Genomic DNA, 25609 nt, shown 5'->3' with positions numbered 1-25609 from the left:
CTTTTAAATAGCACAGGGAAGACTGTGTCCCTTTTCTTACCAAGGAGAGACAGTACATTTTAGAGATATCTGACCATTGTAACAAGTTACCTGTCTTGATTTGTGTCACAGGAATCTCCAACAAGATCATTATCGATGTCTGACTATAAACAGAAAGAAACATTGAGTGTTATGGGAAAAGGAAACAGCTCACAAAGCACTGCACAAACAAACAAAATTGGCCTGCACAGGAATACACATAGCACCCTGCACAAATCGATATAGAGTGCAGTTCGAAAAAGTGATTCACAGGTGCAAACCACACTTAGAAGAATAAAGACATTTTTTTGTAGGGACTGAGCAAGAAATTTCAGGATTCTGCCAGCATAGAAGGAGGATCATTTTCCTCTCACTGGAAACAAGAATCTTCAAATAAAAGTAACCAGATTTTCACCAAAATATTACCACCACCTTCTCAAGGGCAACTAGGGATGGGCAATAAATGTTGGCCCAGCCAGCGATGCCAACATCCTGTGAAAGAATGAAAAAAACTTCTCTCTTTAATGTAAGTCAACAGGAAACACACTTACCAAAATAAGATTTACTGATAATGATCTATAGATGTTGAAACATGTCACTTGCACTGAGGGAATTATTCCATACTAGCCAAAACATGCTTATATTATTGTCGGAAAGAGAACTAATAACTAGACAAGTTATACATTTTATTATGTTATATTGCAGTCTTTACAAGTGGGTGATTTGAGTTTCAGATCCCTAAATCTGTTATATATTTAGAAATAATTTTAATAATCATTGACAGATTATGTATGAACATTGTATTTGCAGAGAATTTTTTGATAATTTTTTTGGGATTATCAAGCCAAATAGCTTGTTGATACATCCTTATTTCACCCACTTAACATCAAGCATTTTTACCTTAGGTACAGGACAGGGAAAAACCTTTTACTTCATAAATTGAGTTCTAGTAGAGGGACACCAAAAGACCATTCTATTCTGTTTATATTATCAACCAGGCCTGGGCAACATTCAGGCTTGGCTTGATAAGTGGCAAGTAACATTCGTGCCACACAAGTGTCAGGCAATGACCATCTCCAACAAAAGAGAATCTAACCATCTCTCCTTGACATTCAATGGCATTACCATCGCTGAATCACCCACAATCAACGTCCTGCGGGTTACCATTGACCAGAAACTGAACTGGACTAGCCATATAAATACTGTGGCGACAAGAGCAAGGCATGGCTGGGAATTCAGTGGTGAGTAACTCACCACCTGACTCCCCGAAGCCTGTCCACCATCCACAAGGTTCAAGTCAGGAGTGTGATGGAATACTCTCCACTTGCCTGGATGAGTGCAGCTCTAACAACACTCAAGAAGCTTGACACCATCCAGGACAAAGCAGCCCGCTTGATTGGCACCACATCCACAAACATTCACTCCTTCCACCACTGATGCACAGTAGCAGCAGTGTGTACCATTTACAAGATGCACTGCAGGAATTCACCAAGGCTCCTTGGATAGCATCTTACAAACCCATGACCACTATCATCTAGAAGGACAAGGGCAGCAGATAGATGGGAACACCACCACCTGGAAGTTCTCCCCCAAGCCACACACCATCCTGACTTGGAACTATGTCGCCGTTCCTCCACTGTCGCTGGGTCAAAATCCTAGAGCTCCCATCCTAATGGCATTATGGGTCTGTCTACACAACATGGACTCCAGAAGTTTCAAGGTGGCAGCTCATCTCCACCTTCCCAGGGCAATTAGGGGTGGACAATAAATGCTGGCCTAGCCAGCGATGCCAACATCCTGTGAAAGAATGAAAAAAGCGCTCAATGGAGGCAAATTGATACGATGGAGCAATTGTTCTGCTTAATGGGTAAGTTAAGATGCTGTATGGTCTTCAAAAAGAGATTTCATCAGAAAAGAAATGACAAAGGATTTGCTTTTACCGAATTCACCATTGTCAGGATGCAGTCAAGACCAGTGCTACCAGAAGTTTATGATTAAAAGTATTTTTTGGTAGTATTTCACTGATTTCTACTGCCCTAAAAAAGATGAAGCAATGTGTGACACAGAAATGCAGAGCAAATATGATAAGATGACAATATTTTAACAGGCCCCACCCAGCTACCCCCTTTACTTCCAGGTGGAAAAGATTGCTGGAATTTGAACTCATCAATGTCATGACTCAATCATATAGATGAAGAGATGTCATTGTCAAGATAAATTACGTAATGCAATTCTAGGAAGGCCTGGATGGTTGAAGGTACAGCCACCCCTGTGGGCCGAAAGAACAACAGAGCGGGCTTAGAGGGTTGTAAGTCTGGAGAAGGTTACCAAGTCAGGAAGGGACAAGACCATGAAGCGATTTGAACATGAAGGTGAGAATTTCCAACTTGAAAAATTGGGATACCAATATAGGTCAGCATGGCACAGGGGTCACAGGTGAGTGAGGCTTGGTGTAGAAAACGACACAAGCAGCAGAGTTTTAGATGAGCTGAAGTTTACGAACGGGGGAGGTTTTGGTGGGGTGACCAGAAGACCATTGGAATAATCAAGGCTGGAAGTGATATGACATCTTTAGCAGCAGAGTAGAGGGAGTTTGTTTTGCCTTGAGCTGAGTTGACAGTGCATAATGTTGAACCTGGAACCTGAAATGAGAAGCATTCCATTCCTCTGTGCTAACACCCTTCACTTTTGTTGAGCTCAATTTGTTTCAGCAGAATGTGCTGGCAATTTAATTAATGAAGCATGCAAAATAAAAATAGAAACTGTTGCAGCACGCCTACTCTGAACACTGCTACAGAGCACAATCTGCTAAAGGTGTAATTCAGCATGTAAAAAAATGTTATCCTTCACACAGGATAATGACAAGCCTGCTTGCTCAGACCTGGTTAGGATTGATGACATCAGGACAGCTATCACAAGCATCACCGACACCATCACTATCTCTGTCCTTCTGGTCAACATTGGGAACTCTTTGACAGTTGTCCAAGAAATTTTTGATCCCTGCAGAAAGACGCAGAAAGCATACATCAACTAAACTGTTTAATCTGAATGATTAATGTTTAGGTTGGATAACAAAAACTTAGTGCAGAATAGGTTACATATTTCGGAAGATGACAGCACTGGATAAAAATGGAAAATAAAATGTAAAGACTGTTAAAGAAACAGAAATAAGCATCGAGAAAAAATGTAATATTGACAGGTATCAAGCAATGCATATAGGGAGAAAAATGGTCTATACACATAATCTGGCAAAGCTATTGAAATAGCTAATGATATAGGTGCCCAATTAGAGTCAATCATCAACCAGTCACTGCAACAATCAAATAAACAAATACAGTGTTAAACTATGCAGCCAGAAACTACTACAGTGCAACTCAAGTGATGCTCAAAGATGTCTAGTGTCCTGGTGAGACCACAGTGGAAAATCTTGTTAGTGTGGAGTCGTTTCAAAGCAGAGATATGGGGCTGAATAATATGGTCGCTCGCCAATGGCGGTTTCCAGACCCAGAGGTTGGCAGCATTCTGACTTCTGGGCCAGCCGCCGCTGCACACCCAATAATATGCTATTCGCAGAGAATTAACGGCAAACGGCTTACAGACAGTCATCCCACCCAAAGAGTGCTGGAGGGCGTGATGTCCAGTCTTGGAAGCTGCAGGCACTTGGAATATTTTAAAGGGCTCCCTGGCACTTGACAGTGTCAGGAGACACATCAGATAATCAGTCGAGTGCATCTGCTATACATAGGGGAGGATTTTGAGGTGGGTCAGGTGGGTGTGCTGGGCAGTCCCGGGAGTGGCTGGGCAATGGCCCGCAATTGGCCCCTGGCCGCAATTTCATGCTGGTTGGCCAATTAACAGCCAGCTTGTGTGAAACGTGCGCTGAAAGTCTGAGCGCTGTTAGGGTGGGGGTAGGAGGAGGGTGAGTGCTGAAGTTAGCGTGGGCACAGGGGAGCACACAATGAAAGCTCTTTGAAGACTGGGAACTGCCTCAGGGGGCTGAAGAATTTTAAGCCCTTAAATAAAGATTTTAAGATCCCGGAAGAAATTTCCACCCATAAGAATCACTCACCCAAACATGTTGTTGATAAAAATTTTGCCCAAACATTTTTATTTTTTAAAATTAATATCGGAAACCTCATCCCACCCTTGGATGAGGGTTCCTCAAAAATCCAAAGGCCGCCTGGCTGATTCACTTGCCCGTAACATTGGACAGGCAGCGAAAAATAGCGGTTAATTAACTGATTAATTGATTAATGGCTTAACAGACCTCTTAATTGTCGGTGGGCACGCCGCCAACTCTCACGCATGCCTGTCGACCGAAATATCGCGCGCTATTTCATGCTCGGTTGTGTCGGGCATGTGCCCACACGCCGAACAGAAAATCCTGTCCCTCATGAAAATTTGTGCATCTTCCAGTCTGGACAGTTAAGTCAATTTACATTTTAGCTAAAATAAAATGAAAATACTGCGGATGCTGGAAATCTGAAATAGAAACAGAAAACGTTGGAAAAACTCAGCAGGTCTGGTGGCATCTGTGGGGAGAGAAACAGAGTTAATGTTTCGAATCCGTATGAGTCTTCTTCAGAGCTGCAGAAATGTGATGGGTTTTATACTTTTTAAGAGGGGGTGGAGCAGGCGGAGCAGAATAAAAGTCTATCATTACCACTCCCTTTGCCTTGTGTCTATGACACATTTGTCAAATCTCTCCTGAGCTCCCACCTATCCCTGACCTTCTATCCTGCTCCACATGCTCCATTCCCTCTCCTCAACAATATAAAACCCATCATATGTCTACCTCTTCACAGCTCTGTTTCTCTGTCCACAGATGCTGCCAGGCCTGCTTTGTATTTCCCAGCATTTTCTGTTTTTATTTTAAATTTTAGCTAATCTCTGCCAACCATGTCAAACTTCATAGGTGGCAAAAGTTTTAAAATCCTGCAAGTCTCCCACATTTTGGCATTGAGGAATTGTACATTCATTATATATTGCCGTGATTAGATGTCTGTATCATCGGAGTGAGGGGAGAAGTGTTATAGAAGGGGCGAAGCTGCCTCCAGATTCAGTAAGGCCAGACTTGCTGCCCTCCTGCATGCAATTCATGATAGACGTCACCAGCTCATGCTGCGCACTGGGAAGCGGAGGGAGCCCAGGCTGACTCATGCTGTGAGGGAGGAGGTGGCCAATGAGGTTAACAGTGTTGAGGTGGTGAGGGAGGGCTTGGTCCCAGTGGCAGAAAAGACTCAATGACCTCATGAGGCCAGTTGCAGGAGGCTAGATCTCTGCCTGTAGGCCCTTGGGCTGGCATAAGTTTGTCTGCCGCTCTGCTGAGGGTTCCTGGGTTCTTCCTGACCCTCAGGGTCTGGCGCTGCTGAGAAACAACAGCATCCGGAGCCTCCCTGTGTTATCTTCTTCCTTTCACCCTTCTCCTTCTCCTAATCCTTCTCTCCTCCTCACTGGAGATTGTGTTTCAAACTGAGACACCAATCCCCATCTGTCTCAAACACGTTTCACCCCTCACCCCTGGGCAATGGACAGGAAAATAAATCATCAGAAGAACCCTCTTCTCCTCATGAAAAATATCCAAAAGGTTCCTCTGTCCACTCAAATGAGCAGTCCCGGCAGTTAATTGAGTTTAAACTTTAGCTGTTTTAAAACCCGCCCAGACAAGTTTGTCCTTAAAAAAAAATTATTCCCCACCTGCCGTAAATCTGGATGGTGAGTGGGTGGGTGCAGGGTGGCTGTAAAACTTTTCAGGTGGCCCTCCCACCAGGGTCCCAGCAGCTCAACCTCTCTGCAGTGCAGACGGGTGAGGCCTAGGCCAGCTCAGCCGCCCTTCCCCCAACTGAGGCCCTTAAGTGTCCAATTATTGACTACTTAAGAGCCATTTCCCATCCAGCCGCAATTTTCAGGCTGAGGGGAGGAGTTCAGGGACAGGGGGGGAAACCTGAAAAGTAGCCCTGCTCAGGCCTCAGGCGGGAAGTGGAAAGTTGGGGGTGGGTGGGTGGGGGGGGGGGGCAGTGAGGGGATGGGGCGTGGCTGCAGTGGGGGGTGGGGGGTTTGTGGTGGGTGGCGGGGGGTGGGGGGGGCCTCCATCAGCAGCCTTCTTTTAACATCAGACACCCTCTCACAAAATGTCTGGCCCTGCAGGTGCTCCCTCCCCCCCATTAGCTTTTCTACCAACACCCAACCCTGCCCCCTGGGCCTCACCTCACCTCCCCACCCTGGGACCCCCATAGTTATCTGGTCCTGTACTCCTGGGACTTAATTCTCTGGAAACTGCTTGTAGTCCCTGTCCTGTCCACTGCAGCTTCTGGCTCTGCAGGCACTAGAGAGTGCCACCAATCAGATTGATCGGCAGCTCTCTGAGGCGGGGCTTCCTCCCGAGTGAGGTGCGAAAGCCCCACCTCCAGCCAATTAACACTGGTTGGAGCATTAAATGACTGTGGGGCAGGTAGTATCGACGGGGATATGTTTGCCCCCAATTCCTCGGATGGCTGGAAGGGAAATTCACCATCCTAAAAATCCTGGCTATTGTGTCCAGACAAAAGAGAGGCATTCGAACACAAGATGCAGCTCAGAGAAGAGCCAATGAGTTGGTTCCTTATATCAGAGCTAGGAGGATAGTCTGAAAACCATAAGCTTTTCAGTCTTGTGATGGAGATGACAGAGAGGTGATCTTATTGATGTATATTAAACAGCAACTTTACAGAACAGATCAATGAGGAAAATTATTTCAAACTAAGTTTCAAGAATTGGACAAGGGGATGCAGATTTAAACTAATGAAAGACAAATTTAGGGCTGAGATGAGGAAATTGTTAATGCAAATGAGCTTCCAGGGAGAGTGATGTGAGCAGGAGAGGGGGTGGAGGTAATTCTAACTCCATGCACCATGCATCAGGTATGGGGCATTGGTCTTTAATTGCCTTGTTTTCTGTGGAATCCTGGTCACTGCACAATCCCAAGTTAAAAAACAGTCAAGGGCCCGTTACATCAATTAGACGCTTATCAGATTTTAACTTGGGCCAGAGCAGAGATATTGTCGTGACATTTCTGCCAGAATGAAGCAAGTCAGAAGCTGTTGTGAGGATGAAGTGACCCTCCAAGCTAAGTTAAAATTGTTCCTTTCTATGACCAGGAGTAAGACTGCAGCCAATCCTCTGGCTCAAATCCCCCTCCCTTCCCTCAACGAGCCTGTCTTGAAAAGCCCTCCGCACGAGCTTCCTGCCTAACAGCAAGTTATCCTTGGTTACCACACAGCAAGCCTCCAGCTGTCCAAAACATCTGCTCCTGGCAGCCAGCCAACTGTTGCTTTCGAACCGTTTCATTCAGGCAGCTGACTGTCGACATGTAGATAAGGCCCGAGAATTAAAATACCCTGGGCCTAAAATCTGGGCCAGTGAGTGCATTTTGCACTCACCCTACTCCAAGCTGCTTGAAACACAGAGAGGATTAAAATTCACCTCCCTGAAGTTCTTCAAAAAAGAAACGTTTGTTTCAATAGGAGACCTCAGGTGGGATGAAGTTAATTCCTCCTCTTAATTCATCATTAGCTCTTTCTTTAGACGTCTCCATGGTCTTATGATAGGGAAACCTAGAACACCAAGTTTTTGTTTGGTAGGAAATTTAACAATTAGGGTTTAACATAAGGAGCTTCAATGTCAGGAGAATGGATAATCAGACAAACATTTGAACAAGTTGCACAGCTGTGATGTGTTAGAGCTTTCTGCTCGAGATAAATTCTTACCATCTCCATCCATATCATCATCACAGGCATCACCTTTCCCATCACTATCTGTGTCACTCTGGTCATTATTAATTGATATTCGACAGTTGTCACAGGCGTCTCCATAGTTATCTTCATCAGTATTCAGCTGATTGACATTACGAACTAGCACACAGTTATCCTGAAAAGAGAAAGTTCGTGCTGTCGTAGAATCACAAAATGTTATGACACAAAACGTTATAGTCCGCCTCTCTTAACCTTCCTCATAACCCACGGCTATACTTGTGCAGACTTCAGTTCATGTCTCATCTTCAAATATTTGTAAATGCAGATGCAAGAAAAATCAACCAGCCACAGACAATTGGACAATTAAAATGGCCTGGTTGGAATCTGTTTGCAATGGACAGCAAGATATAACTGTCTCAAAGCTGGCTGTATATAAGCTTTTTTCTGCTCACTTCACTTCATGAATTTCAAAAAGTAAAATATTTTAGGAGTACTTAGAGAGTAGAGAAATTGGATACAATAAAAAAATAAAGAGAAGATAAAAGTTTGGCAGCGCTAAGAGTAATAATATTACCCAGATTGGATGGGATGCATCCCAGCTTGTTGAGGGAAGTTTGGTAGAGTAAGCAGTGGCCTTGGTCACAATATTCCAATGCTTCCTGGAAATGGGAGTGGTGCTAGAGGACTGATGGCTTGCAATTATTATGTCCCTATTTTTAATAAAGGGAGTCTATGGGAAATAATTGGCAGTTGCAGCATAGATTTGAAATTGGCCAATTAGAGACAGAAATCAGAGAATAGCAGTGCATGGTTGTTTTTGAGTGAAGGGAAGTGTACATGAAGTATACTGGAAGAGGTTAGTATTAGAACCACAGCTCTTTTTAATTTGACCTGGATTTGGGTATCCAGGGCAAAATTCCAAAGGTTGCAGATGACACAAAACTTGGAAATACACCAACTAACAGACTTCAGGGGAGCAGAGACAGATCGGTGAAATGGGAAGACACATGGAAGATGAAATTGAATGCACTGAAGTGTGAAGTTATGCCTTTTGGGAGGAAGATTGAGAAAAGGCAATAAAAAATAAAGGGTATAATTTTAAAGGGAGCGCAGAAATAATGACCTGGTGGGTACCTTAATCTTTGACTGGGTGGCAGGTAGGCTTAAAAACGTTAAATAGCTTACGCGGTCACTGGCTTTGTAAATTGTGGTATGGGATGAATTTAAACTCCCAAAAAAGGGTGGGTTGGGGTTGAGGGCAGATATTAAAATTTGAAAAAGATTCCAACAGCACCCCAATCTGCGTCCAACCCTCCCACATCCAGCTTTAACAGAAGCAGGACAAGGGGTCTATCTGCTCCCAGGGGGCAGGCTTGCATTTAAACATTTTGATAAGATTGGTGGCCTCTGATTGAATCTGCTTTGCACGTTTAATCTTGGCCAGCCAGTTTTCCAGGCCTCAGGATACCTGGCACCGCAGGGGGGTCGAGGACAGTTTCTGGGAGAATGTAAGTGACTTTACAGCACTTCTTGTGGGCCAGAAGCAAGCCCAGACATTGCAGTTTCCTGTCTGTTTCCTGTCCCGCCTGTGAAACCTACTTCTTCAAGATCCGAGCCTTAGAGTACAAAAATAAGGTTATCACGTCAAACTTTTATAAATCACTGACTAGGATTCAGGTGGAGTATTGTGCCCGATTCTGGCCATATAACATTAAGAAGAATGCCGAAGCCTTGGAGACACAGCAGAGGAGGTGACTGGAATGATACCAGGGATGAGGATCTTCGGCTATGTGAAGAGACTAAGAAGCTGGGATTGTTCTCCTTAGACCAAAGAAGAATAAGAGGCAATTGAACGGATGGACCAAAAGGCTTACTCCTATGTTGTATTATTCTGTGATTCTATGATTAACATTGCACATTATTTAAAAAAAACCTTAAATAATTGTATATCTTATTTACCTTTCAAAGTTCCATCAATTATAACATCTAATTGTGAATTAGTCATTGGGAAAATGAAAGCTCATGGCTTGGGGGTGGGCAGCACAGTGGTTAGCACTGCTGCCTCACAGCTCCAGCAACCCAGTTCAATCCTGACCTCAGGTATCTGTCTAACTGGAGTTTGCACGTTCTCCCCATGTCTGTGTGGGTTTCTGCCAGGTGCTCCAGTTTCCTCCCACCATCCAAAGATGTGCTGGTTAGGTGGATTGGCTAGAGTAAATTGTCCCTGTGACTGTGTGCCCTGGCATCCCATCCTGGGTCTACCCCACCTAGCACCCATTGCCTGTCAAGATAGGCTCCAACTCCCCAAAACCCTACTTTGGATGATGTAGTTCTGGAAAAGTGAGGGTGTAGGGCTTAACATATTGGTGTGGATAGAGGATTGGCTAGCTAACAGGAAACAGAGAGTAGCCATAAATGGCTCTTTTTTGGCTGGTAGGATGTGATGAGTGGTGTGCCACAAGGATCAGTTCTTTTATAATTTATATAAATGACTTGTATGAAGGGACAGGTAGTACGGTTGCTACAAAGGTAGGTAGGAAAGTACATTGTGAAGAGGACTCAAGGAGACTACAAAGTGACATAGGTAGGTTAAGTGAGTGGGCAAAGTTCTGGCAAATGGAGTATAATGTGGGCAAATGTGAAATTGTCCATTTTGGCAGGAAGAATAAAAAAAAGCTTATTATCTAAATGGTGAGAGATTGCAGAGCTCTGAGATTCAGAGGGATCTGGGTGTCCTAGTGCGTGAATCAGAAAAGGCTAGTATGCAGGTACAGCAAATAATTAGGAAAGCTAATAAAATGTTATCATTTATTGTGAGGGGAATTGATTACAAAAGTAGGGAGATTATGCTTCAGTTGTACAGGGTATTGGTGAGACCACACCTGGAGTACTGCGTACGGTATTGATCTCCTTATTTATGGAAGGGTGTAAATGCATTAGAAGCAATTCTAAGAAGGCTTAGTAGACTAATACCAGGAATGGGCAGGTTGCTGATGAGGGAAGGTTGGACAGGTTAGTCTTGTATTCACTAAAGTTTAGAAGAGTAAGAAGTGAGGCGTCTTGACAGAGTGGTTGTGGAGAGAATGTTTCCTCTTGTGGGAAAATCTAGAACTAGGAGTTCCTTTCTAAAAATAAGGGGTCGCTCTTTTAAGACAGTGATGAGGAGAATTTTTTTCTCTCAGGGGGTTGTGAATCTTTGGAACTCTTTTCGTCAAAAGGCAGTGGAAACATGGGGCAGAATCATCTCAGATTTGCATTAAGTGCGGTAGCGGGTGAGAAAACGATGTTTTACCCGTCAGCTGCAAAAGCGGCTTTTCACGCTGTATTGTCCCAATGCATTCCCGGGATACAATCCATTTCCATGGTGATCAGGCTCTGATTCACCTCCCACACTGTCACCTTGCCGCTTCATCATGCCAGGCACCACGTTTAAAGTACAGCCGCACTTACTGTTTCCAGCCCAGGACTGCAGCAAATAAGATAAGGCCCCGAAAGACAAGAAGGCTGCAGCCCTCAAGCACCTTTTGGACACCATGGAGGCCTGCTGTAATATCCTCTACCCCCACTCTGCCTTGGTAGGCGGTGGCAGTAGTGGTCAGTGCCAATGTTGCAAAGAAGAGATTGGCCATTCAATGCAGATAGAGGATGAATGATCTCATCCATGCAGCCAGGATATGGCAACCATCTCATCACTCTAAACACACACACTCAAGCCCATCACACATTCACTGGCATCTCACTCACTAACAGCTCAAGGGACATCATCACCCATTCTCACACACATACCCTCACATATCTATCTGGCCTCATCTCCTGTGGAGACTGCCTCTTCAGGCATCACCATTTTGAGGCCACTTGCACAGATCAACATGTGCCCCCACACACACCTCGGGATACCCTCCTTCCCCAGTATAGCCCTGGTCCTGCAGCCTCTTCCCTTGCCTGAGGCCACTTCTCCCCCTTCCCCAAGCAAGCCCTAGCCCTGCAGCCATTGAAAAGCCACCTACATATGGTTGATCTGTTAGGTAGAGACCTACCCATGATCCCCCCCGTAAAAGTGATGTGGTGCTGTCTGTGAAAAGCCTGGTGCTGATGATTGCGAGTGCTGACTGAAGCAAGGTTCGCAAACAAACCTTGAAGTCCCGAGCGAAATGCAGCCACCAGGTGCACGTCACTTATGTGCTGTTGTGAAACACGTCAGCGTGTTTTTCTGTTGACATGGGCAGACAATCCAGCGGGCGGAATGAGCCCAGCGGGCTGGCCTTATAATGATATGCTGATGTATTACAGTGAGGTTCCCAATGTCTGATGGCAATAAACGGGGCCCACCATCAATGGGCTGAGCAAATGATCGCAAGCTGGTGTCACGATGTCATGAAACTGATTTTTGGCCTTCTTGCCATATTGTCTGCTCACGCCACCGAACGCGCCTGAGGTCAGCAGGCACAGAAAATCCTGGCTAAGGTCTTTGAAAATCTTTAAGGCAGAGCTAGATAGATTCTTGATTAAGAGGGGGTGAAAGGTTGTCAGGGGTAGGCGGGAGGATCAGATCAGCCATGATCTTATTGAAAGGCAGGACAGGCTTGTAGGGCTGAGTGCTCCTAGTTCATACGTTCGTATGTTCATGGATAGGAATAGCTAATAAAACCCACGTTTTAACAGATGGTAGGTTTAAGATTATAGGTATTTATGTTTATGTGGTTTGGTATAGGGTGTAGTACTTGCAGAATTAAATCTGGATACATGTCTGGGCATAGTCTGGTCAAGAGAGTAAGGTTTTCATTTAAATTCTTTAGTCTATTGACAGTGATGTGGAGATGCTCAATCGCTGAAAATATTCATTTTGCCAGCACAATGGCAAAGGAGGAATGAATAGCCCAGTTGGAAAACATGAGCTGCAAGAAACAAAAACCTCTCTTGCAATTATTTGGAAATGACCAGTACATTCCTTATGGGCAGTGTATTTGCTAAAAAGTATATAAATTAAGTTGTTCAATTGTGTCCAGAGTACAGAGTACCTTCCAGGTGTTCTCAGCACTGTTCCTCGATCCACATTCATGTTTTCAAATCCCTCCATGGCCTTGCTCCTCCCTACTTCTGCAATCACTTCCAACCCTACAGTCCTGCAAGATCTCTTGTGCTCCTCCAACTCTTGACTATTGTACGGATCCAAGTTTCATTTCTCCGCCGCAGTTGCCTAAGCTTTAAGATCTGAAATTCCCCCCTTAAATTTCTCTACCTTTCTCTCTTCCTGATCTTAAAAACCTGCCTCTTTGAATTGTCATTTGGCCACCTGTCCTCATGTCTCATTACGAGGCTCGGCGTCAAATTTTGTTTGCTAACTCTCCTTTTGGCCATTTTACTGCATTATATAAGTGCACGTTGCAGTTGTTGAATTACGGGCAGGTGTGAATAGCTGAGCCCCCCACCCCCTCCCCACCGTCCCCCCGCACTCTGGTTTCTGTAAAAAAGCCAGAATAAGGTTAAGCTATTGCCGTTTCTGTGGCGACATATTGGTAAATGGGGAACTGTATGAAAATAGGCAATGGGTAAAGGCAGAGTGTAAAAGGCTTTCTGTCGAGCTCTGTCTGCACATAATTTATGATTTAATTTAATTTACTTAAAGAAAAACCCAGTTTAGATTAAATGTCCAATAAAATAGAAGCATTAATTATTGGATTAATGCACCATCTAATAGGAAAGATTGGGAGTAAATTACTGATTATTCTTTATGATAGTCCTCTTTAAATCAACTGTACAACCTTAGAGCTACTGGACAAATTCTATCAATTTCACCCTGCGGTCATATATCTGATTTGAGCTTCTCGCTCATAAACTTCAGGCTAGTTTTCCCATCGACATGTTTCTGACTGACTGACTATCCACATACCCTGTCCACCAGCAAACCCAGAAAATACACAGCCTAAGCTACGTGGAGCAGTTTCAGGTTTGGCAAACTAATGGCTGAGATTCACATGACCGAAGGTTGAACTTGACGAAATTTGTTCCAGTAGCTATCATTGCATGATGTGAATGCCCAACAGATTTATTCCGTTCAGGCAGCACGATCGCACAAATGCATTCTGTTTTCTGACACTCTCCAATTCACACCCATTCTTTTAGATCAGCCAATGCCATAAATAAAGCTTTTACTTCCTCTGTTGTTCCTATCCAGATGCTTATAATCCACGTCCATTTATTAAAATAGGACTTCACAGGCTCTGACAGAGAAGACTGTGATAAAAATGTACAACGTTTACTCGAAAGTGAAGTAAACATCCTAATCACTCTAGAAACATCAGTCTGCAGAGGGAACACTAGAATTTCACAAATTTTCACTTGGTTGGGGGTGGGGTCACGTGCAAAGCGTCACATGATTGAAACGCATATTGGGAATTTGACTGTGGAAGTTAATATATTCTGCAATGGGGTATTAAAAAAATATATATAAAAATATGTATTGTGCAACGAGATTTGATTAAGATAGCATTAATTAATTAATTGGTAGTTGTCCTAGGCCCAGCCATTTTTAGCTGCTTCACCAATGACCTTCCTTCCATCATAAGGTCAAAAGTGGTGGTGTTCGCTGATGATTGCACAATGTTCAGCACTATTCGTGACCCCTCAAGTATTGTAGTAGTCCATGTCCAAATGCAGCAAGACCTGGACAATATCCAGGCTTGGGCTGACAAGTGGCAAATAACATTCATGCCACACAAGTGTCAGGCAATGACTATCTCCAGCAAGGGAGAATCTAACCATCGCCCCTTAACATTCAATGGCATTGCCACCACTGCATCCCCCACTATCAACATCCTGGGAGTTATCATTGATCAGAAACTGAACTGGGTTAGCCATGTAAATATTGTGGCTATAAGGGCAAGTCAGAGGCTAGGAATACTGTGGCAAGTAACTCACCTACTGACTCCCCAAAGCCTGCCTACCATCTACAAGGCACAAGTCAGGAGTGTGATAGAATACTCCCCACTTGCCAGGATTAGTGCAGCTCCAACAAACTCAAGAAGCTTGATACCATCCAGAGCAAAGCAGCCCGCTTGATTGGTACCCCTTCCATGAACATTCACTCCCTCCACCACCAACGCACAGTATCAGCAGTGTGTACCATCTACAGGGTGCACAGGAGAAGCTCACCAAGGCTCCTTAGGTAGCACTTTCCAAACCCATGACTATTACCATCTAGAAGGACAGGGCAACAGATACATGGGAACATCACCATTTGGAAGTTCCCCTCAAAGCCACTCACCATTCTGACTTGGAAATATATCACTGTTGTTTCTCTGTCGCTGAATCAGAATCCTGGAACTCCCTCCCTAAAAGCACTGTGGGTGTACCTACACCACAGGGGCTGCAGTGGTTTAAGAAGTTCATCACCATCTTCTCAAAGGCAATTAGGGATGGGCAATAAATGCTGGCCCAGCCATCGAAGCTGACATCCCATAAATGAATTTAAAAAATTACCTCATAGTGAAGACATAGGTAGCAGCAATCATAATATGACTGAATTTTATATTCAGTTTGAAGGAGAGAAGAGTGGGTCTAAGACTAGAATTTTGAACTTAAATAAGGGCATTTATGAGGGTATGAAAACATAGCTAGCTAAAGTGAACTGACAAATTAGTTTAAGGGATAGGTCAATAGTTTCAGCTATTTAAGGGGATATTTCAGAATAAACAGAGTAGGTGCATTCAACGAGAAAGTAAAATTCGAAGGGGTGACCAAGTATGGTTAATTAAATAAAATTAAAGATAGTATCAAACTTAAAGGGCAGGATCTTGCCCTGTTTGGGGCGCTCGGCGGGAGCAGGCAGGGACGGCTGGGAAGCCGCCCACTGCCCATGATTGGCTCCGCACCACGATTTCACACGGGTGGGCCAATTAAGGCCCGCCCTGCATGGATCGCGAGCAGCAGCGCCGAGCACTGCCTGTGCGGGTGTGGGGAGGAGGGAGAGCTGGGCCTGGTGTGCAGTTTGCACATGCGCGAGAAAGAGCGCTTCAATCTCCCTGAGGCACAGAGCTGCATCAGGGACTTTGAAGCGCTGTTTAAAAATATAATGAAGAGAATAAAAAGTTAATAAAACATGTCCCCTCATGTGACTGTCACTTGAGCTGGGACATGTTTTTAATTCAAAAATAAAGTTTTTATTTAATGTTTATTTGCTTTAGGAAACCTCATCCCGCTTGTGGATGTGGTTTTCTAAAAACTGTAAAGGCCACTTGGCCTTTTCCGCTGCCCACCAACATTAGGTTGGACAGGCAGCGTAAATTTTAATTTAATTAGATTGTTAATGACCTTAATAGGCCTTTTAATTATCAGCAGGCGCGCAGCCAACTCAGGCGCGTGCCCAAAATCATCGCATGTCATTTTACGCTTGGGCATGTCAGGCACACGCCCACACGCCGAGTGTAATATTCTGCCCAAAGGAAAAGCATATAATTGTGAAGGATGGGTGTCAGGTCAGAAGATTGGACAGAATATAAAAAACAGCAAAGAATGACCAAAAGATTGATAAAGAAGGAAAAATGAGAATACACAAGAAAGTTAGCTAGAAATATAAAGACAGATAGTAGAAATTTCTATAGATATTTAAAAAGAAAAGAGCTAACAGAGTGAACTTTGGTTCTATAGAAAGTGAGTCTAGGGAATTAATAATGGAATATAAGGAGATGGCAGGTGAAAGGAATCTGTATTTTGCATTGGTCTTCACTATAGAGGATATAAGTTACATCCCAGAAATTGCTGTAAATCAGGAATTAGATGAGAAGGAGAACCCAGAAAAATTATGATCACCAGGGGAGTGGTACTGAGAAAGTTGTTGGAGCTGCGGGCTGACAAGTCCCTGGGTCCTGATGGACTTCAACTCGGGGTCTTAAAAGAAGTGACTAGTGAGATAGTTGATGCTTTGGTTTTAATTTTCCAAAATTCCCTAGATCAGGGTTAGGTTCCATTAGCTTGGGAAATAGCAAATGTAACTCCTTTATTCAAAAAGGGAGGGAGACAGAAATCAAGAAATTGCAGGCCAGTTAGCTCAACATCTGGCATGGGGAAAATGTTAGAAACTATTATTAAAGGCATTATAGTTGGGTGCCCGGGAAAATTCAGGGTAATCAGGCAGAGTCAACATGGTTTTGTGAAAAGGAAATCATGTTTAACCAATTTATTGGAGTTCTTTGAAGAAGTAACATATGCTGTGGATAAAGGGGAACCTGTGGATGTAATGTATTTAGAATTCCAGGAGGCTTTTGATAAGGTTATTGTGGAAAATAAAAGCTCATGGGGTAACATATTGCATGGATAGAAGATTAGCTAGCTAACAGGAAATAGAGAGTAGGCATAAATGGGTCTTTTTCTGATTGGCAAGATATAACAAGTGGTGTGCCACAGATACCAGTGCTGGGGCATCAATTTTTTACAATTTATATAAATGACTTGGATGAATGACTTCGCAGGCAGCAGCACATCACTTTTAGAGGGCAGGTCTCTACTTACCAGACCAGCTGTAAGGCGGAGGTGGCTTTTCAACAGGGCTAGGGCTTGCTTGGGGAAGGCAGAGAAGCGGCCTCAGGCAAGGGGAGACGCTGCAGGACGAGGGCTGTACTGGGGAATGGGGGTATCCCAGGGTGTGTGTGGGGGGCACATGTTGATCTGTGCAAGTGGCCTCAAGATGGTGAGAGCTGAGGAGGCAGTCTCCAGAAGAGGTGAGGCTTTATGGAGATGTGAGGGTGTGTCTGAGAATGTGAATGGTGATGCCCCTTGAGTTGACAGTGAGTGAGATGCCAGTAAATGTGTGATGGCATTGTGAGTGTGTAAGTTTAGAGTGATGAGATGATTGCCTTACCCTGGTGGCATGGATGAGATCATTCATCCATCTTCTGCACTGGATTGCCAAGCATTGACACTGACCACCTCTGTCACCTGCTCCCAAGCCAGAGTGGTGACACTGATGGGCCTCCTGCGGCCAGAGCAGGGATAGAAGACATCACGGCGTGCCTCCACAGCATTCAGAAGGCATCCCTGGGATGCACCACTGAATTGGGGGGCCTGCACTCCTCTTGGCTTTTGGGGCCATATCTTCACCGGAGCAGTCCTGGGCTGCAAACATTGAGAAGTGTACGTGGCTGTAGTTTAAATATGGCGCTCTGCATGAGGAAGCAGCGAGGTAACAACGTGGCGGGCAAATCGAAGGCTGCCCGCCAGTGAGACAGCGTGTTTCCTGTGACTGCAATAATTAATGAGGTGGGAATGGGACGATATGGCATGAAAACCCGCCATTGAGGGCAGTGGGTAAAATGACTTTTTTCCAACCCACTACCACACTTTGTGCAAGTCTGGGATGGTCTTACCTCTGGAATGGGGCTTCAACCCAGAGCTTCCTGCATAGAGGCAAGGAGACTATCACTGTACCACAAGCCCTCCACTTGGTGGTGGTGCAAAAGGCTTAAAGTATGGCTGGAGAGGACACAGAGGCCAGAAACAGAAATTAACTTAGTAGGAATTAAGGAACAGTTCAGATTTACAAAAAACGGGTTGATTTGTTCACCTAAAACCCTATTGGTTAAAATATTCTATTGTTATAATTCCTTTGACAAGACTGCAAAGCTGCACATTGCTATCAGTGCCTCAACTAAACTGTTACAAACCAGAGAAAGAAATGTTGGTGTTATATTTTAAACACATGCCTGTCCATTGAAAATACCGTCTCCATCTGCATCATCATCACAAGCATCACCTGCCCCATCACCATCAGCATCTTCTTGTCCGGAATTGGGAACAAATATGCAGTTATCCTGTGGAGCAATAAGATTAAAGAAATTAAATTCAGTGTAATTATGCATTTATAAATCACTTGAAATGATTGGCTTCAGACTTTCAGCATTGAGGAGAAAGGACAAATAGATTGATCCAAACAATAGGACTGAGGACTAAAAAGTTTTCTAGTCCATCCACAGTTCCCAGTACAGTACAGTATATTACCATCCAAACCCTGTTTCTGCTGCATTGTTTTTCGGACTGACTACAACCCTCAAAAGTCACTGCTTGGGATCAAAGAGTAGCACAGGATCTCCACAGCTGGTGGCGCACTGGACTAGATTATTGATTCTACATTGTTTCCTATTAGGTTCCAAAATCAATAACATTATAAGGATTGAAATTATAAAGTCCCACTGCTAGTGTGGAGCTTTCGCTTGATGCAAACATGCGTTTCAGAAATGGCAAGAATAACGGAACTCAAATTCTGTAATCCATTCTTGCATCCAGTGAGACATGCAGCCAGCACCAAAGATTCACAATTTCAACCCTTGAATATCTGTCAGTAGATTTAATCAGGGTTATAGCTCTCCTCGATTGTGCTTCTCAGAGTGTTTCATACAAATACCCTCAAATGCGTGCTAGCACAGTTGATTTGGTATGATAGGCTGTCTAATACTGCTATCCTCAATTAGACATGCTAGAATAACACCTAATCCACGATTGGATGTTAGAGAAACTCCTAATCATATGCATGACTGGGTGTTTCAAGAGAATACCATTAATTGTGTGTGTCAAGCATCTGGTTGCAAAGCAGATGAATGAAAGGCCACTGACCCATAACATTTGATCCCTGTCCCATTTTTTCTTCCCTGAATATCAGGCGAGAACTGTTAGGAAGAGTGTCCGAGAAGGCTTTCTGTGTACCTCACTCAGATCGGAGGAGCTGAAAGGGACAGGCAACTTTTATTATCAGGTTCCCCTGTAGATCTTCAGGGCTGGAGACAATCTGGCTGCTGCTTTTGCTCAATGGCTAGAAGGCTTTGCAGCTCGTAGCCTATAGCTCTGCTGCAGACCTGCAGCAATGGATGAACTTCTGCACAATTTCCAGCCACAGATTCCTGCTACAGCTTGTGCCTGGGGTAAATACACACAGTGGGGTCCAATCAGGTCAGAAATGGCACGTTTAAGTGGGATCTACCTAGGTACAGAGTTAGGGGAAAGTCAGCCCTGCAATGCTCAGTACTATATTGCCAAATACAACACTGGGTTATTTTTGAAGAGAAAGGCAGCTGTTTTTGATTGCAAACTCCTACTTAATTTTCTTTAATCTTTTTCCCATTTATTTGAACACAGAGTACATCTGATTTGAAATCATCCTTGCTTGCCATCTAGCAGTGTTTTAAGTGGCTGCATTGGTTAACAAGCAAATGAATTAAAATGATGAAGTGAAACTGAATTTGTAATACCAAATTCCATGTCATGGAGGCTGTGACATTCCCAATTCCAAATAAAAAGAGGCCTGGTGAAAATAGGTTAGTGTTCCCTTCTCTCAGCTATTTCACCCCCTCCCCAAGCAAACATTTGATATGGTGTATAAATGCTGGAAATACTTTGCAGGTCAGACAGTTACTGTGAAGAGGCAACCAAATTTAATGGGTTTGCTTTACAATCCAGGATCGGGAACCCAACGCCCAGATTATTTCTGGGTCCCGACCCTGTACTGCATCTGCATCGCTCACGTGGTGCAATCTTCAAATGTAAATGCCCTAATTGGGACAAAGGAGCGTTCAATGTTCAGTTAGTGACATTGAGTGTTACAAGGAGGTGGGAGCTGCCTGCAGAGCACCAAGTGGCAAAGGCAAACGGCAGCCATGATGGGGCCTGCCACTGCCTTGCAGAAGAGAGGCGGTGGAATCTCAGAGGGCCAGCAGCCTCACCTCACTAAACATGGCCAAATGGCCAACCAGACAGTACTCTGCCAGAACAAAAAACCCTCATGATAAAAGTTCTTCATCATTATATATATCTGAATTGTTGCCCACATTGAAGATGACAGCTAAGGTGCACCAGGATGTCCGGTTTGGAGATTTGCATTTTGAAAGTCGCCTTCTGGCTTGTTAACAAGCTCCTCAAGGAGCTTAATGCGCCATTAATTGGAGGCGAGCAAGTTCCTGACTCTTCCATCTCACCCTCGCTTTGAAAATTCCAGTGCAAGCCGGAGGTGTCAGGACACGGAAACACGATACAGGAATGCTATTTTCAAAGCACTACACTCTTGTCCTCTGGCCTCCACGGGGGATTGAAAATCTCGGCCAACATTTCAGGTTGATCTAAATGATGAAAGGGATAGTGGTGCAAGGGAAAAAAAGGAATGGCAATGGGACACATTAAAGAAATGAAAGATGTGTCTAGAGCAGCTGGACATAACAAGAGAAGAATCATTACCAGCAGCCACTGTCTGAACAATTGGGAGCAGTGGTTATGATCTGAAGTTGCTGAGCTCAGTGCCATGTCTGGAAGACTGTAAGGTGCCTAACTGAAAGAAGAGGTGCTGTTCCTTGAGTTTCCATTGAGTTTTATTGGAACAATGTGCTGAATTTTACTGGCCTACTGGAGACTGGCGGGGGGTGGTGACAGGAGAGGAACCCAATGTCTTCCTCCCGTCATGGAATATTGCCATTGGCAGGAACCTTAGCAGTGTGACCACCCACCAGGCAGCCAATTGTACCTCTGAAGGGGCCAATTAAGGGCCACTTCCCGACCTATGGGTCTGTGTCAGGAGGGCCCACTGCTGATTGGGGAGGCCGCAAGATAAACTCTGGCTACTCTAAATGGGTTTCCAGGGGCAGCCCCCTGCTGGCAATGGCCGCCCCGCGTCTAAGATGCCACTGCGGTAACAACCACCGCCCCCACCGCCCCCACCGCCCCCACCCATGATGGTCAAGGCCATGGCTTCCCCTAAAAAACTTACATGGCTTTGAGGGGGACTCCGCATTGAGGCACTCTCTCCCTGCTATTGCAGCCTCAGCAATGACCATCATTCCCGGAGGCATTGCCAAGGCTGCTGAGCAGCTGGCCCCTCTGAGTGGGCTGGCAGCTCTGGGTGGGGGGTGGGGGGGTGGGGGAAATGATGTTCCAGGGTCCCACTGCTTGCCAGAGCAGGTTTGGCTCCTGCCTTCAGCCCCAGCGACAGGGTTTCAAGCTCCTTGGATAAATCCAGCCCAGTGTCTGAGGCCAAGGACAGAGAAATCAAAGAGGGAGCGGGACAGAGAATTAAAATGGCAAGTGAACAGAAGCTCAAGGCATCACTCATGAAATGAATGAAGGTATTCAGCAAAGCAATCACCCAATCTGCCTTTTGTCTCCCCACTGTAGAGGAGGCTGCAGTGAACTCATTATATTAAGATGGACAAAGTGTAAGTAAATTGCTGTTTCACCTGGAAGGAGGGTTTCAGGCCCTGAGTGGCGGGAAGGGAGGAGGTGAAGCAGCAGGCGTTGCATCTCCAGAACTTACACGGGAAGGTCGGGAAAGGGTTGGAGAAGGGGGCTGGTTTCAAATTTTGGGATCAAGCAACCCAACTCCATTCCCAGTCGCTTAAAAAAATAAATAAAATCAGACCATCGATGAGGCTCCTGCAAAATGCAGGCAGGGGCCTAATTAACATTCAACATTCACAGCCCAATGCGTAACTGGCACTGCTACTTAAAGCTGATATCAGCAGGAAGAGGCCCATGCTGTCGGATGCTCGGTAGCAAAGGTAAAGGCAGAAGGTGCCGATTGACTAAGGTATGTACATGATCTGCTCCTTTCAGCAATCCTTGTGGAGCAGGAGGAGTGCAGCTTCTTCCCCACCCACCCCAGGCCTCACAAGGATGCCTTCAGCCTCCCCAAGCCTGATCATAGCCTCTCTCCCTCACCCTCCAGATCATGGCCCTGAGCTTTCAACTTCTTTCCCTTCCTGCCCTGATCATTCAGCCTCCTCTCCGGCCATGACTTCCTGCCAAGCCCCAATCCCATCTCAGTGCTTCTGCCTCCCTCTGGAGTGCTGCGGACCGATCCCACTGGCCCCTGGCTGCGGCCTGGCGTTGTTTACCTGCATTCTGTCCAGGCAGTCGATAAGGTGGGAGTCAACCCAAAATTGTCCAATTGAGGCCCTGCTGTCAAGATCAATGGGGCCTCCATGAGCCCAGCCTTGCTGTGTTCTTCACCCTTTAGTAGGCTCCCCAGCACCCTGACTATCTCCACAGTAATAGCCAGGTCAAAAAAATCACAGAGAAAATGTGAAGGAGTCAAAAGAGACAGAAAAATAAATAATTAAAGAAATGGGAGAATCTAATGGTGGAAGGAAGGAAGGAAATGCGGAATAAGGAAATGAATAGGAATGCAAACAAGATGGTGAATCAGAAAGAGAAGGGGTCAGATTGGAGGAGAGGAAATCAAGTAACAGAATTGGCTAGAGGATGAAACACAAAGGGGTTATTTTTGTTTTCTGATACACTTGGTAGCATATTCACAAAAATGAAAAAGTCGAGTGCATGAAGTAGGGCATGGAATAAATTAGCATCAACAAATCAATCTTTGCCTTAGCACCGGGAACTAAACTGCAAAAGCCCAAAACTCCCAGGCCTGGAGAAGACAGAACTTCCATTTTCGCCTTGGGAGCCAGAACTTAGGCTAGATCCTGGATCTGCCAGAATTCCATCCTATTTGGAACACACCATTAAATCCCAGATCTTGTATTTTTAAGCAGGCTTTAGTGGACTCCCGCCAGTTTGCGATCTGGCTGGGATTGATTACCTTCTCTGGTTGGAATAGCTCCAGTCGCAGCAGAAGACAGTTCATTTTCTTTTTCAACCTCAGTCTATTTGAGTCTCTGTAGGAGATTGCTCTCTGAGGAGCTGTCCTAATAACACTAATAATCCTAACCCAGGATTGAGAATGGGGTTCCAGCTTTGGGCATGGGAGGGTATATTCAGTTGGCAGAGTGAGGTTCTTCAATTTTCAAGCTCAAGATCTTTTCCTTTGTGTATGTAACTCACTCACAACACATTTCCTATGAACCTCATGGTCATTTATTTCTATTTAAAAATAGTTTGGATGAAAATAACATTGCAGTTGCATTGTTTCCATTTCTGGCATACTGCCACAGATGTACACAGGAAAAGATACTGGAAAAATACCAGAGAAATGCAGGCAACATGCAGATGGAGTTAATAGGAAAAGTTTCATTATACAGTTACATTGGCCTGGATTTTCATCCCCCAGACAGGTAGGGGGAATCGGGAAAATTCCCACTTGGCCTGCCTGCCTTGGAAGAAAGTGCCCGCAAAGGCGGGATCTTCACTGCTGGGGGGCAGGTGTGGGCCTGGGCTGCAGTCAAACCAGCTGACCCAGGAAGAAGTGCAGAGGCGGCCACAGGGGTTGCCGGATACAAAGGTGGGCTGTTTGAAAGGCCCACCTTGGTGCTGTAGGACTTTGTTCCGGTTAAAATAAAAACACAAAGGCCCTCCAACCTCCCCTTTACCGTCCAACACTCCCCATGCCCCATTCTTGCCACTTCATGCCCCCTATCCACCCCCATGGCTCCTCATGACCTGTATGCCCATCTACACACCCCCTAAGACCCCTCTTATCCCCATGCCAAGTTATGGCACTTCCATGCCCATTGTACACTTCTCGAACCTATGAATTCCATAGTGTGCAGTGGTATGTATTTAAAAAAGCTTTTAAAAAAATAATTAATCGATAACTTTCTTCTATGTTTGAAAAACAAGTCTGCACTAGGATCTAGCAAAGTTTTCAATCATCTAGGCCCTTTGAAGTCTCAAAACCCACAAATAACAAACCGTTGAAAACACTTAACTTGGGTAAACAAACATTGATGGTAAATATGAGAGAGCCTGGGCTGTCAATCAAACAATGTTTCCTTCGGGGAGAAGGTGTTCTATTATTACATTGGCTGTCTGGGCTCTCAGCCAAACCTCATTTAGACAGACTGGGAATTAGGTTGAGAATTCCGGATTTGGGACCTACCACCATTTTTAAAGGGCTCCTGAGTCAACCCAGCTCAGTGAAAATCCATGCCTCCATACCTGCAACCTGATGCTAAATATAAATCAGAAATTTACCCTTCCAAGCTCTGAAGCCAACCTACTGACTCATTTCTTTCCTTATTGCCATGAATCCTTTAAGCATACAATAGTGTATACTCAGTGCATATTTGTACTTGTGTCCTGCTGTTAATAAATCCTACCTTTTTACTGCAACTGAACCCGGCCAGTGTGAATTTGTACATTTTGCTAACCTTTTTGCAGCTCTTATCTGGGCACCTGAGATCCTGGTCAGGATAGCCATCGATGTCGGTATCTTTGCCACATATGTAACCATTTCCAGCCCAGCCGATTCCACACTACAGAAAGAAACAAGGTAGCCATGAGCAGTCTGTCATGTACGTGCTGAAGGCTGCACAAAGTAATACCCAAAGTCCTGTGAGACCCACAGATTCTGCAGCTTGGGGGCACCAAAGTGGAATCTCTATACTGACATCTTTCAGCTCGAGTAACATAAACATTTTAATATTATTGATAAAATAAACAATTAACTATCAACTGTGGAAAATTAACAGAAATAATGTTAAAAATACACAGCCAGTCGATAACATCTGAAAAGGGATGATGAACAAAAAGGTAAAACTCTTCATCAAAATTGACCACAATTTGAAACGTTAGGCTTTCCTTTTGTTTCAGATGCTGTCTCACTTGTTGCATATTTTCAACCATGTTTTATTTGTAGATTTCCAGCAACTACAGTTTTGCTTCTTTATCATTAAAGATTTCAATTTACTCCATTTTGGACTTTCAATAGGGCTACTGGAACAAGCAGTATACGCCAGTATATGCTGTCTCAAAGATTAAAGCATGCATGTTTACGTACACACAGCTACTGTTGAAATTCTAGTGTTAATCCATGCCAACGAATGCTAAAATACTGTTGAATCATTTGTCAGGCAATCTCAGATTAAAATCCCGAAATGGGACCACCTGCGGCTCAGTGAGTTAACCCAATGAATTGCTGAAACTTAAGGGACTAC

General features: G+C 44.6%; 1 protein-coding gene across 1 annotated transcript in view; it reads right to left on the bottom strand.

Moving 5' to 3' along the window:
* thbs4a (thrombospondin 4a) overlaps positions 1-25609 on the bottom strand; it is a 118024-nt gene that overhangs the window by 19285 nt on the left and 73130 nt on the right. The window contains exons 11-15 of the mRNA XM_041186018.1: positions 24824-24928; positions 18446-18553; positions 7764-7923; positions 2900-3018; positions 91-143 (exon numbers count right to left, since the gene is read on the bottom strand). Coding sequence (XP_041041952.1) covers positions 91-143; positions 2900-3018; positions 7764-7923; positions 18446-18553; positions 24824-24928 — 545 coding nt within the window. The remainder of the gene's footprint in view (positions 1-90; positions 144-2899; positions 3019-7763; positions 7924-18445; positions 18554-24823; positions 24929-25609) is intronic.

This window comes from Carcharodon carcharias, chromosome 4, assembly GCF_017639515.1.
Source record: "Carcharodon carcharias isolate sCarCar2 chromosome 4, sCarCar2.pri, whole genome shotgun sequence".
Lineage (NCBI taxonomy): Eukaryota > Metazoa > Chordata > Chondrichthyes > Lamniformes > Lamnidae > Carcharodon > Carcharodon carcharias.
Note: the sequence above shows the minus strand (reverse complement) of the source record. Positions and strands in the feature narration are given on the sequence as shown.